At 49.2% G+C, this 15,015-nt stretch overlaps 1 protein-coding gene across 2 annotated transcripts in view; it reads left to right on the top strand.

Moving 5' to 3' along the window:
• The window catches only part of LOC144933566 (uncharacterized), a 73,312-nt gene that overhangs the window by 24,804 nt on the left and 33,493 nt on the right, over window positions 1-15,015 (top strand). For both annotated transcript variants that reach the window (XM_078858486.1, XM_078858487.1), the window contains exon 2: window positions 5,809-6,385. In XM_078858486.1, the coding sequence (XP_078714612.1) occupies window positions 5,809-6,385 (577 nt within the window). The remainder of the gene's footprint in view (window positions 1-5,808; window positions 6,386-15,015) is intronic.

Below are 15,015 nucleotides of genomic sequence, written 5' to 3'. Positions count from 1 at the left end.
CAACGCTTTCCTGCCACATTTCGTCCCAAACCTCCCAGTTGCTTATCCCATCCTTGAGTGAAATTTCCTGGACCCTCAGCTTGCACCTGTACTGTATTGGACACGTGCAGTTTGAGTGTCACACATATATACAGTTGCCATATATCCAGTAATGTTTGCCATATAGGTTAATTCTGAAGTTTGCCATCAAATTACATTGACGTGTTTAATATATTCCCGAGGGGCCACTAATTGTGGGTCAAGTTTTAATGAGAACAGGTCGCGTCGCTTTAGCGTTAATTGTCGCTTGTGGGCAGAAATGCACGCACGCTCAGGCAGGGAGGTAGGTGGACAGGGCCAGAGAAAACCAACCGCACGTTCACAGCTAGAGGGACAAAGAAAGCAACCCCATCCTCATCATTATCATCATCATCATCATCGCGCCATTATCCCTTTATAGTAAAAAAAAGGACTGTACGATGAATGATGATGACGATTCTTCTTGTGTGCGGTAGGGTTTTAATAAGCAGTGGTGAATATCTGAAATGCCGCGGCTGGCGAATGATCACTGTGGGCAGTAGCGTTGCAAAAATGGTCCACGGTTTGAGATCGGTGACCGCCGTCTCTCTTGTGGGTTTGCGTAATTGTCCTGCGGTGTAGGAGGAGATGGTGCAATCAGCCGTGCGATGAATGATGATGATGATGATAATTTACAGACCTTTGTCAATCCGTGCCGTCTCAGTTGATTGAATTGTCTGTCCATACTTCACCACGTTGGCCAGTGTGGGGTTGGCAATTACGGGGTAGCGTTGACGTTGAAGCATAGTCCAGTACAACGGTGGATATTTCTGCACTAATCTGATGAGACCCGTTGCACTCGAGATGAGTTGTGCTCCCAGCAATAGGAATGTCACGTTTCCACCATTGACTCAGCACTGCCGTTGTAGATGATGATCGCCAATACTTTGATAGAAAAGGAGATAATCTGACTGTTGTTGACCACAATATGACTAAAAGAAACGCAGACACTGACAAAACATCGCATTGTCATTTGCTCGCCTTTGACCATCCTCTTATCAGATGCGTGATGGCAGCTAATGATGTAAATATTGACAATTCAATGCTTAATCATAAAAAAATGAATTCATATTTTATTCCGATTGTGCTATCTTGTTTATGTCATAGGATTAATTGTCCATTTGTACACACCTCGTGTGCTTTATAGAATGGCCCATTAAAGCAGATTTCACGGAACTACTTCTGGGATCTCTTCCAAATATGTTCTTTCAAGGTTCTTTTGTTAACCGGGTGAAAACTAAATAGGGGGTGATAATTGCTATATATACTCCCAATTGAGTAATTTGCCACAAATTTTCGAATTTGGACCCTCAACCACACTCCTGGTGCTACACCTTCCCATGCACCCTGCTACAGATAAATATTAATCGCTTGGGAAATATATTAAAATTTTCGAAATTATACATTTTGTCAAATTAGGTGAGAAACCAATGTTTACATGATTGTTATTATTTAACATGATTGTTACTGGACTGACACCATGAAATCACTAGATTAAATATACAGCAGGGGCGGTTTCTTCATTAGGGCGATTGGGCGACGCACCACCAATGTCATTCAACCACAGAGTTTCGCGAGCCGTCACTGTCAGCCTCTGGATATAGTCCAATCAGCGTCATGTCACGTTCTGTGGAGTACCGCCTCTTTTTGGGCGATTTCACTCCGGCTGAGAATCGCCCCGAGTGGTCCCATAGACTTACATTCAAAGATGTTTTTTTTTCGAACGGCGGGCGCTGCAATGCATTCTCTATGGCTTCCGGGAGGGCTCGCACTAACATGCTTACGTCATCATACGTAAGCACGTTTCATCCAACAATATTATTTGTCGCCACCTAGTGGAATCTTTAATACAAGAAACTGTGTGGATTGTATTAATAGTGAGTATAGAAACACACAAGATGTATTGTAAGAGTCACTTTATTTTTCATTAATATTAAAGAAGTGAAGTTGCCTTTACATGCTTAAGCTGTTAATTTATCCATTGCATGGGTGGACCTTATCCTTATCAATCATCCAGACATTTGCCCCCCCTGAGAGATTTTGCAGGAGCCGCCACTGATATACAGTAGACTCTCGATTATACTCTTTGGTTTTTTCGGTAAAGTCACGTAGGTAAAAAATTAAAATAAATAAAATCACGACGTTTCGGGCGCAACACAAGCGTCCTTCTTCAGATGGGGACAACTTAGCGAAAGCACACCGCACATTAAAAAAAATGTTACCTACGTGACTTTACCGAAAAAAACAAAGAGTATGAATCCTTGCAGTCACGAAAACTTCAAATCTCGATGATACGCGTGCGGTTTATCCGATTTACGGATTATCTGCGCACACCTGAGATTTTGACGTAAATGAATAACTCATGAATTTTCCCTTAAGCCCAAATTAATAATAATAAAACAGTTATACATTGTTATTCTTGGAAATGTTTATTACAAGTCACGTACTTAAACCGAACAAATACTGTACTGTTGAGGCGATCACGTGATCGCCTCAACAGTACAGTAGTTGGATATCTTTACAACAGTGGGCGGGGTTTGATTGATTTTGATTGACGTGCCTCTACAATCCGCTTCGTGGGCGGAGTCTTCTGCGCGGGAGCAGGAAAGCGTTCTCACTGAGCACGCGCATCATCGGACGGTCGATACAAAACAAACTCTTAACTGAAAATAATTTATACCTATATTAGTCGTTTCATTTTTGGATTATCCACAATTTTGAATTCTTTGCGGCCGTCCTCACCGTCATTAGCGTGGATAATCGAGAGTCTGCCGTGTATATATCAGAGTGTCTCTGTGCTGTTTGGAGGACTGGTAAGTGGTCGGCTTTTTCGATGAGTCTCAGCTCGTGGAAGAAATTCCACATTACTATGACAGTGACCAGTCTGTCGAAAAACAACCCCGCTATATTAGCCTGCCAATGAAGCTGGTTGTGAGAATGTAGTGACTCCTGTGGGATGATGACTAATGAAAATAATACATCATTTTATTTTTTATATATATCGTCATTCATGTAAATGCTTCTCGAAACACCGTAGAAATTCTAATAATCACAGTTTTCTCACAGAGGTGCGGGAAGCCCAAGACAATGGGAAGGCAGCCAGATCTGTGCCAACAATTGTCCAAGCTCTATGGGCCTTTATTGGGATGTTTAGTCAACGCCATTAATGAGTGTTTATACATGATGAGTAATTATGATGATGGCACTCGTGATGATTGTGGTACTCAGTGAACCCCTGGTTGGGATTTAAATTCGCGTGCTCGCACACGGGAGCTCTGCCGCTGAACAAACTGAACCTCCAGCGCAACGTTTCCTCCGGAGCGGTGGTCGTGAGATTGAGACTGCAGCAGAGCGAGCAGAGGGCTTGTCTTGTGGGCGTTGAACAATGGCAAGCAAGGAATTGTGTGATTTTTTAGCTGTTGTACAACATTTTATGATTTATATTCTTAATACAGTGGTCGCCGACATACTGCGCCTTCTTGGTTATTTCGGTAAAGTCACGTAGAAGGGAAATAATAAAATAATACAAATTAAACATTATAAAATAATTCTCACGACGTTTCGGCCACAACGCAAGCAGCCGTCCTCAGGTGAAGAACAGGTCTGTCGGAAAGACAGCGTCTGAATGAGCACCACCAGGCTTGGCAGCGTATATTTAAGCTGCGCCTCTGTACATGTGAACTGCATTCGTTGCTGAACACCCAGAAGGCGAAGGCATTATTTATTTATATTACAGTGCCTGTGCAGCGGTGTCCCCCACCGCCCCTCTCTCTCCTGCACAAAGCACCGAATCGATTGCAGTGCTGTTTGTATACCCTCCATGCGGAAGGAGGGCACCTGGATTTTTAACGGGGATTTTTTGAACGTCCGGATCTAGGCCCCCCGTGCTCGCACCTAGCCCTTTCAATGTGGAGGCCCGTCAAAAAGTTCAGGGCTGCGAGCCCCTGGTGCCACACTCCCCTCTGACTGAGGAGGTTCAGTTTTTTCGTGGTGAGCCGCCAAGCCTCCTCCGTGGCCGTGGCCGGGAGTTCCGAGTACCATGACCTCCTGGGTCAGTTGGGGGCTGTGAAGGGAAACAGCGGGGACACATATTTCGTGGTGGCGAGATGTTAACTCCCTCGCCTGGTATACATGAGGTCGTGGGTTTGATCCCGGCCCTGACACTTCTATATTTGGATTTTGCATGTTCTCCCCATGGTTGTGTGGATTTTTCTCCGCATTTATAAATTTGCATTCAGAAAAAAGAGCTATGTAGCTCATGTGGGCCTTACCGGGTACAATAAAAATAGTTAAGTAGTTTTAGTTTTAACACCCCATCCCCTTTGACATGACAGTGCGCCCGGCACACATGTTTAGAGTCCGGGTGCCTGCCACGGAACGGAGTTCACATGTACGGAGTCAAAGTGTATTGGTGACTGCCGTATATAAACTTGGCTGAAGGTAAATACGGAGCTCTGCTTTCTGTTTCTGTAGCATTTCATGGCATTTCATGGCATAAATACAGGACCCCCGCCTAGGCGGTTTATTTATGTTGATACATGTGTGGGCGGTTCCACCATTACTAATGTACATTTCATCCACTTTAAACATGTGGATAATCATCACGATAATCATGAAGTTGCTTTTTAGTTGGGCTGTTGTATGGCAATCAATTAAGACTGTAATTCAGATATGCATAATCTGTACTCAGCAGAAGTGACGTTTTCATGACCCATTCAGTTTTGTGTGTCTGTCAGAGCATTCAAGTATTTGGCTGCTATAAATTTCCACATAAGCCACTTCGTTAAGATATCATTTGTGGCCATGTCGCTTCTGAAGGAGAGATATATGGCTCAGAGGGCCTTACCGTGGTAAAATAAATGGCTTCGTTTTAATTTATCCAAAAAATAATCCTTATTTGCTACATTATAGACAAACACCTTCAAATGGTGCCCCATATGTAAGGTCTATTTGTGGAACTGCTCTGGCTAAGGGCGATTTCACGCTTTTTGTCATCAATCGACACTTTGAAGCAGTCCCACCCCACATCACCATCACCGCCGTCATTATCGTCATCATTGTCATTATTGCCACCTCACGTCTGCAATATGAGCCACACCTGCAAATGGCTGCATAACCTCGCCGGGAAGTTGGCAAGAAATTGTCACGTGAATATGCTTGTTCCTGCCGTAAGAACATGGAATTCATTACAACTCGATCAGGAGCACAAAGGCAGAGGACCACCACCCAAGGCTGCTTCGGGCCTGATGTTCGCCATAACTGGCAATCGAACTCAAGCGCGGTTTGCCAACCACTCCATCCGCTTTACCCTGATACTGATATCGGCGGTGGTGGCGCACGGCTGTACCCCAGCACTCTGGAGGAGGAGAAAATTGGTGGACCATACAAATGCCGTGAAACTCCCTACCCGTGGGCGTCAAGGAGCTGTACCCTGGCTCGCTAGGCGGTGCAGCAGGTGTGGACTTATCTCTATTTGTCCCATCTGTATTGGATAGAGTGCTACCCTCGTTCATTGGCTGAAGACATATTCACATGTGCAGTATGTGCCTCTGTGTTACAGCTCGCAGCTCGTTGTGTGATGCAGTTGCATTAACTAAATATAAAAATATGGATTTTGTTATAGGAGAGGCCCAGAACCTGTTCGTATTTACACCAGTGATGTCATTCTGGTCGTCAAATTCATCGTGCGGTATGCTAACCACTACGCCACACACACACTGCGCTCCACCGTGACCCACGCGCCGTCCGCAGGCTCCGCGCACCGCCATGGACTACGCCACCATGGACTACCAGCAGGGCTATGCCGAGGGCCGCAGCCCACTGCTGCACGACAAGGACCCGCGGCTCCCCACGGGGGACGACCCGGGCCCCCGAGCCGACCCCGACGACCTGGACGAGTCGCTGTGCCGCTTGCCGCTGGCCGACGGCGCTTGCGGCGGCGTACGCACTGAGCTGCTGCGCCTGCCCGTGCACCACGACCACCACCACCACGACCACCACCACCACCAGCAGCAGCAGCAGCAGCACCGGCAGCACCCGGACGACCCGGATGGCCGCGGCGACCCCACCGTGCCCTCGTCCTCCTCGTCCTCCTCCTCATCCGTCGCGGCCGAGGACATGAAGGACCCGCTGTTGTCGGCGGCGGCCGAGCCGGGCGAGCTGGAGATGGGGGCCGCGGTGGAGGGCTGCAGCCGGCTATTCGACGCGACGAGGATCTGGCGCCTGTCGCTATACCCGGCGGACGGCGCGGCGGCGTCGGCTGCATTCTACACGGGGTCGCCGCACGCGGACAGCGTCGACTCGGCTTCCTCGCCCGCGCCGCGCACAGGTGCGAGCGCTCGCGCGCGTTGCTTGCGTGTGCACGTGCATTGCTTGCGTGTGCGCGCGCGTGCGTGTGGGGGGGGGGGGGGGACGGGAGCGTAGCGGTTCGAGCGCTGCGCTACGAAGCTAGCGACACGAGTTTGATTCCCGCTCACGGCTAACACCAGTGACGATTATCTGAAGCGGTCCTGGGCCTCCCCTAGGTCGACTCAGCCTCAAATCAGCACCTGGCGCGGTGTATAAACATCGACACTGGGGAGTAAAGGCCGTCAGGCGTGGTGCTGGCCACATTACCCCCGGATGTGCCGTGCCGGCCTTCATAGAAGCTAGCTAACAGCACTTGCCTCAACAATATATTAAGGCGATACAGGGGATCTTTGTCTTTTGCAGCGCGGACATACACATGCACACACGTAAACGCATAAACACACGCGCGTGTGCAATACACGAACCAAAAGATTTGGTTCGGATCAGTCCGAAAATATGGCGGTGCAGAAAGTAACATCACTAACATGGCGTCACGCCTGCGGTTTTACCATCAGACGTGGTGTTGTGATGGGTGATGGTCCCTTTTGTAAGCATGAAGCCTTCTTAAATCATCGTGGAATATAAATCATCCATAAAAATAATGTCGTTAAAAATCCAAAACGTTTTATTTGAGAAGTCATAGTATCGCCACACGCAGTGCATACGAGGGGAGATCGCAAACTCTGCGTCCATTTTTACGGAGGAGCTTTGCGGCCTCCTGTTGAAGCGAGACGTGGACATTGCGATCGCCCCTCTCGTATGCAATTACATTTTTACTTATTAACATATTTCACCTGGATAATTCCGTGCGATGGAACACTTCATTCGCAAGGGTGTCCAGCGTGTCAATTGGCTAAAACATGGCAAACATGTAGTGGCACATGTACACACAGTGTTTGTATATAACTTACACATGTCTGCACAATGCGATACAATTTATACACTGTGTATGAAACCGAAAGTTCAGTGTTAACCTGCATCAGACCACGCTTACGTTCAGATGCATAATTTGGACGTTTCGAATGTGCAGGATTTAATTTTACGACGTGATATTAAGGAGTCATTTTTGTACTCATGTGCGCGTGTGTGGTATTTGAGGAGGTGAGCGTGTGCTGGATTCATTAGTGAGACTGCTACAAATGAGATTGGATGCTGATGGGTGGGGCGGGGGGGCGGCGGGCGACGGGGTGCGGTGCGATTGATTGTGGCCCCCGTGCCGCTCGGCACGTTCACCGCCTGCGCCCACGCGCGCTAACGCAGCCGCTGCGGACCCCTGCACGCCCGTGTTCACCATCGTGAGCCCGTGGTCTGTCTGCTACTGCATGATGAGGCCGCCCCGCGCTGATCCAATCTGTCACGGGGCTGCGGTGGCACAATCCGTCGCGCTTATCTGTGTGGATGTGATCTCAATGCCCCCATCGTTACCGTGTCCGAGGCAGGTAACGGTGAATCTATTTGTACGCTCACCGTACCAGCGTGGGCTTGTGAGAATGGATTATTTATAGTTTGCGCAGAAACACGTGCGAAACACGAACCGTTACCTCTCGACTAGGTGAGCGAATGCTCGCTGGGAGCTGGTGGCCATGCACGTGACCTGTAATCCAGCACTGTGGAGGCCAGAGGTGTGGACTCGAGTCATGTGACTTGGACTCGAGTCAGACTCGAGTCATGAATTTGATGACTTGCGACTCGACTTGGACTTGCATAACAATGACTTTGTCCCACCTCTGAGATGTGGACTCGAGTCATGTGACTTGGACTCGAGTCAGACTCGAGTCATGAATTTGATGACTTGCGACTCGACTTGGACTTGCATAACAATGACTTTGTCCCACCTCTGAGATGTGGACTCGAGTCATGTGACTTGGACTCGAGTCAGACTCGAGTCATGAATTTGATGACTTGCGACTCGACTTGGACTTGCATAACAATGACTTTGTCCCACCTATGAGATGTGGACTCGAGTCATGTGACTTGGACTCGAGTCAGACTCGAGTCATGAATTTGATGACTTGCGACTCGACTTGGACTTGCATAACAATGACTTTGTCCCACCTATGAGATGTGGACTCGAGTCATGTGACTTGGACTCGAGTCAGACTCGAGTCATGAATTTGATGACTTGCGACTCGACTTGGACTTGCATAACAATGACTTTGTCCCACCTATGAGATGTGGACTCGAGTCATGTGACTTGGACTCGAGTCAGACTCGAGTCATGAATTTGATGACTTGCGACTCGACTTGGACTTGCATAACAATGACTTTGTCCCACCTATGAGATGTGGACTCGAGTCATGTGACTTGGACTCGAGTCAGACTCGAGTCATGAATTTGATGACTTGCGACTCGACTTGGACTTGCATAACAATGACTTTGTCCCACCTATGAGATGTGGACTCGAGTCATGTGACTTGGACTCGAGTCAGACTCGAGTCATGAATTTGATGACTTGCGACTCGACTTGGACTTGCATAACAATGACTTTGTCCCACCTCTGAGATGTGGACTCGAGTCATGTGACTTGGACTCGAGTCAGACTCGAGTCATGAATTTGATGACTTGCGACTCGACTTGGACTTGCATAACAATGACTTTGTCCCACCTATGAGATGTGGACTCGAGTCATGTGACTTGGACTCGAGTCAGACTCGAGTCATGAATTTGATGACTTGCGACTCGACTTGGACTTGCATAACAATGACTTTGTCCCACCTCTGAGATGTGGACTCGAGTCATGTGACTTGGACTCGAGTCAGACTCGAGTCATGAATTTGATGACTTGCGACTCGACTTGGACTTGCATAACAATGACTTTGTCCCACCTCTGAGATGTGGACTCGAGTCATGTGACTTGGACTCGAGTCAGACTCGAGTCATGAATTTGATGACTTGCGACTCGACTTGGACTTGCATAACAATGACTTTGTCCCACCTCTGGTGGAGGCAGTCGGGGGGGTAGGTGGATCACACAAATGCGTCAAGCTCCTAAACACGCTGGGCTGTGAGGTCGCCACCTCCTGGCTTGTCAGGGTATGACAGTACATCAAGTCGATTCATTTCCATCGGTATTCCATCTGCACGGTTTCCTCCCACGTGTATAAACACTCAGCGGAGTTGACCAAACATCCCAATATAGGGCCACAGAGCTTGGGCAATAGAAATATTCAAATCCGAACGGTAAACATAAGAAGAAAGATGCGTTCGTTCATTCGAACTATGACCCACAATTGGGTGAAGCTCGATCATCTCGCGTTGGTTCATTCACTCGCACAGTCCGCTATGATTAAGTTATCATTCAATTTCAAACCTTAGCCACTCGCAAAATAAAGTGTGTGCGTCTTTGTTTTTGATGGCAGCGGAGGGGTGGGAGCGGTGCGGGGAGACGACAGGTAATTTTAATGTACAGCACAGTGTGTTTTTTAATGATAATTTGAGCCACATCAAATCGTTAAACGGTTGCAAAAAAAAAATGCCTTCGTGCCTCTGGTGGTGTCTGTAATTAGAGCCAATTAATGAGTTTTCAAAGGGTTGAGCACTAGTGGCTGCCTAACGAGGTTAACCCCCACCCCATCACGACCACTGCTGGTCAGGAAAAGCTCAAAAGGCGCAACTTGGCTTCCCACACATTCATGCAAAACCAGCGGGACTTTTAGGCGTCGTTCAAAATAGTTGGCAGTATTAATAACGAACAATAATTTACGTAACTTTTTGCAACCCACTGCTGGATGAAGGTCCACCCATTATATGGCCATCATGGGGGTTGTTTGACCACACTTCACGATGCTGATCTCTGCAGGTTGGTGAAGGTGGGATGGTTAAGGAAGGACCAGTACCGATCGTGATATCACGCGCCACTGATGCAAGCCGTGGCCAGGAAACAAACTCACGTCACCGGGTTCATAGTGCAGTGCGCTGTCCACTCTCCCACCCCCTCCATTCCCCCTGATCTATCTATATATATGGACATCTACTGTACATTTGTGACAAAAAGCTTTTTGGCTCATCGGATTCCTCCAGTATAAATAAATATTCTAATATATGTATAATTCGCAAGTGTCCGTCCGTCATGCTGTAGATCCCCCAAACGGTTCATTCCCTGGACATATGAAGACAACCAACATTTTTTCTCTTGCCAAGGAGATTCCTGGAAAATCGTCGCCTTTTCGAATTTCCAACGTTTTGATGCCAAAAATTCAAGAAAACTCCTGGGAACATCCAATCGGGCACCATTTGTAAATGATCATGTAATTGGAAGGTGCCTTGCACTGCATCGCTGAAACCAGGACCTGATTCGTAGAGGAGAGTGGAAGATCGAGGGTTATCGTGGCGTATCCACCTACAATATTGTCTGTCCACAAGTCTTAGAAATTACTTCAAAGCATATGGCTATTTCGACACTAATAATGCAATGTATAGACATTGCAGGGGGTGCATACGAAATCCAAATTGCTTTCTTTTCACGTATTTTTTATCCCACGCAAATGCGAAGGTAGTGCTGTAGTGAATAATGTCCTTTATTCACTCAGGAAACCCTGAATGGGTCCTCAATACTCTTTTCATCAGGGTCCTGCATCTATATATCTAAGCCAGTTGAAGCCTCCTGTAAACCACGTGACTTCTGTGTGACCACGCCCACTCTGAAACCCTCCCCTCTCCCCGCCACCTGTGAAAACAGACGCTACTACTCCTTGCAGCTCACGCCTGCTCGCTGCTTTCTTCTGTCTCCCTCTCTTCCCTCCCCTCTCACCCCTCTCATCATCGTCATCACCCTCTCATCATCGTCATCACCTTCTCATCCCCGACATCTTTGCCCGGCCACTCCTCCTCCTCTCTTCTTGCTGCTCACCTTGAGTCATCCGTCTTGGGACTTCCATCCTGGCATCGCTTTCCTTTTCCCAATCCTTTCTCTTTTCTCCATGCATTATATCCTCAACTTTGCTCCCCATCCCGTGGTGTGCCACGGGTACAAAGCTTTATTGGGATGACAGGTTGGTTGTATTTTGCATTTGTGGTGGGAAGCGGAATAATAATAATGCAATTTATAACGCGCGCAAATTTGCGGACATAACGGCCACAACTCAGAGGCGCAGAGCCAAGCTCAGAGTCGCTCGAAAGCACGATTGTAGAGGTGAGTTTTTAAGTCTCTCTTGAAGGAGGCGATTGAGGTGATGCTGCGAATGTGCAGAGGGATGATGGCGTACCAGACTGTGGGGGCTGCCACCGAGAAGCGGCACATAGACGTGACCATCCTGGATCTTGGTATCAAGAGGAGGTCGTGAGTCGCGCTGCGCTGGCATCTGCTGTGTGCTGAGCTGCAAGTTGTTAATAATGAAGGTACGGCGGGCAGGCAGATGCATACACAGGAGTCAAAAGTGAGCAGCTCCTACAGGACGACGAGCCTCACGGCATAAGTGAAGGGGACCGCGTTCCCCGCTTGCTGTCCCGCCTTGCAAACTGGGCCCTCTTGCTTCAAGGTGGCAATGGACACGTGGTATGGCCTTCGTATGAATTACAGCACAACGTCACACATCCAACCATCTTATATTCTCCCTGACCAATTAATCGGCCAGACCCAGTACAAGTACATATTGCGTAGCTGATGAAAAGATAAAGACACTCGACTGATTCGGAGTGAGACCTCTGCTGCCAAACCGGAGCTGGCAATAAGCACACTACCTAGGTACGGAAACTTTTCTACTCTCTCCACACCTGCCCCATCACTCCTGGGGAGTGGAGGGGGTGGAGTATTTGATGACAGTTGAGGGGGTGGAGTGTTTTCCCCACCTCCGATATCCCGGAGTTGGCTAAATAAGCTGAAGTTCAACATGCATATGACTCAAAAGACCCAGGTAGGTCCTTAGCTTTTGTGGGCCCCTATGCTAAGGCCTCACTTCTTAGTGGCATGCTGTAGGTTCAGCAAGAGAGCCTCCAACTCCTTCTCAGAGTGAGCAGATATTACCAGATCAGCATATAGAATAACATGGTTGACCAATGGGGAGCCATCCCTTGACTGCACCCGGGCATCGATCAGCCTCCCATTGTATCTATACCAGATGTGAATTCCTATTGTACAGCCATGGAAAGCTTCTCAAACTATCTGGTCGAAAAATATGTTAAATAATGTAGGAGTCAGATGACATCCCTGTCACACCCCAAGGTGAACAGGGGATGGCTCTTGACTCCTGGGCTTTCTCACCATCATGAAGGCACTTAATGTTTGCGAGCAGAGAATCAGGGACTCTGAAAGCACGAAGAACAGCTCAGTCAATAAAGCAGAGATGTAGGTCATGTTGGAATTCCCTACACCTCTGCTGTAGCAGACGGACAGAGAATATGACATCCTTGCAGGTCCGCCCCAGCCTGAAACCACTTTGGGGCTCCACAAGCCTCACCTCGGCGTGCCTGGCAAGGTGATGTTGAATAATCCTTGCAAGGACCTTTCCCGGCACACTGAGGAAGATGCCCCAGTCGTTGTTACAATCAGTATGGTCCCTCTTCTTAAAGAGAGGGACCACCGGGGCATCATTCCAATCCTGTAGAACCTGTCCTTTGGTCCAGACTGTTGTATTGATGTCACAAAGAGCAGTCTGCAGACAAATGCTACCCTCCCTCAGCAGTTGGCTTGGGCGATATGCTCTGCCTGGTGCTTTTCCTGGTCTCAGGCTTTGAATGGCACTCCACACTTCCTCAACAGTGTTTGCACGTCAGCCAGCCACTTACAGGGGTTGGCTGCTTCCTCAAATATTTGAGGCATCGCAGGCCCATTCGGGTCCACTCCAGATTACCCCATGATGTTATCTAAGCTGAAGGGTTTCCCCTAGCCCAAGGCCTGACAGAATTACTCAGAAAACCTGCAAACCCGTTCCTGGGGGTCAGAGGTCAGATCACCATTCTTTCCCCTAAGGATGGTGATAGGTGTGGCAGTTACAAGTAACTTTTCTGATGGAGTTAAAGAGTGCTTTGTGATCGCGTGCTACTGAGACATCTTCTCAGCAACCCGTGATCACCACTCATCTTTGCAGCATTGCACGGCGGCTCTCCAAACCTCCGAGCGAAGGCTGGTAGGTAACCTCATTCTCGGACATGGGATGTTGTAAATGGTGGGAGTGGGCCTGCTGCTTTCTTTCAGCTAGCCGGAACACCTCCGTTTGCCAGCATCTCTGGGGATGTCTGGACTGCGCAACCAATGCTACCATTGCAGCTGCATGAACCACAGTTATGGACCTCACCCGTTTCACACATACACAACAAAGAGCCCCCCTATAACCTTAACAGACTGTTGTGGCAAGTGCTATCAGTGAGCGCCTATGAAGGTCGACACGGCACACAGTGAGCAGCGTGGTGCTTCATGGACGCACCACCGCGGGTGGGCTGTGCTCACAGCAGCATCGCACACACATCCAGGACCTGGATTCTCAGGTCCTGCTGCCTCCTCCATCGCAATATTGAGTCAAAAGCATAGACCAGCCTCTCTCCACGTGGCCCTGTCGCCCTACACACACAGCCCTGTCTCCCTACACTGTGTCCCAAAGCCCATGCCAGGGGTGGACCACCATTTGACCACACGACTGCATGCCTCTGCAAGCCCAGGGCATTGCACAGCCCTCTTGCAAAAGCTATGGCGAATGTCCCTTGTGAGCCACATAGAAAACCCACACCCTTGGCCTGTTCTCATGACCCCTCCGATTCCGCTGTGTCCTCGTAGTTACCATGGATTGGCGATTATCGATCTCCGCTCAGGTCTTGCACGTGATGTACACCTCAGGCTTCTGTCATGGATGGCCCCGCTCGGCCCTCTATAGCAGTGGGTGTCAACCTGTGTCTCTTCGGGCCACTGCTGGTTTCGCAAGGCCGTGGGAGGTGGTGCGTGGAAGCTTGACACATCCCGCGATTTGGAGGCATTTTAGTTTCGAAACACGCGCCATCGAGACGTGGTGGTCCGCGAAAGTGTTTCGAGGGTTGACACTGACAGACCGTGGATCCAGCAAGATGACGAACCACGGATCTATACGACGATGCCCCCCCTACCTGCAATTGTTTCCCGCACGACCACCTCCACCGGATTCCCCACGCGATGAACCTCTTCGTCGTCTCTGCAATCTTGCTACCTACAAGTCTTCTTCAGGCAAAGGTCCCCCGTATAGCCTTCGACAGGCTGTCGGGGGCAAGTACCGTCAGCGAGCACACACGCCGCGCCTGTAAGCAGCGCACACACATCGACACAGACGCAAGCACTCGGGACACGTGCGTGTGCTGCACAGCCCCATGCACACACACGAGCACGCGGCTGCGTTGATTGGTCACTAGGCCAGCACAACAGCCCACAGCCCCCTCAAACACGACGAGAGGCCCCCATCTCACTGATGCATCTGTATCTCTCCCCCCCCCCTGTCTGTGTCTCCCCCCTTCTCTGTGTTCCGCCCCCCTTCCCCTACTCCCCATTCTCTCTCTGTATCTCTCCCTCTCTTTCCCTGTCTCTCTCCATAGCTCCCCCCCCACTCTCCTCGCTTCTCTTTGTCTATCCCATTCTCTCTCCCTTCTGTTTATGTCTCTCTCTCCCCGCCCTTCCCCCCTCTTCCCCTGTCTCTCCCGCTGCGCATCTCTCCC

Source organism: Lampetra fluviatilis, chromosome 7 (assembly GCF_964198595.1).
Source record: "Lampetra fluviatilis chromosome 7, kcLamFluv1.1, whole genome shotgun sequence".
NCBI lineage: Eukaryota > Metazoa > Chordata > Hyperoartia > Petromyzontiformes > Petromyzontidae > Lampetra > Lampetra fluviatilis.
This window is presented reverse-complemented; position numbering and strand designations above follow the sequence as displayed.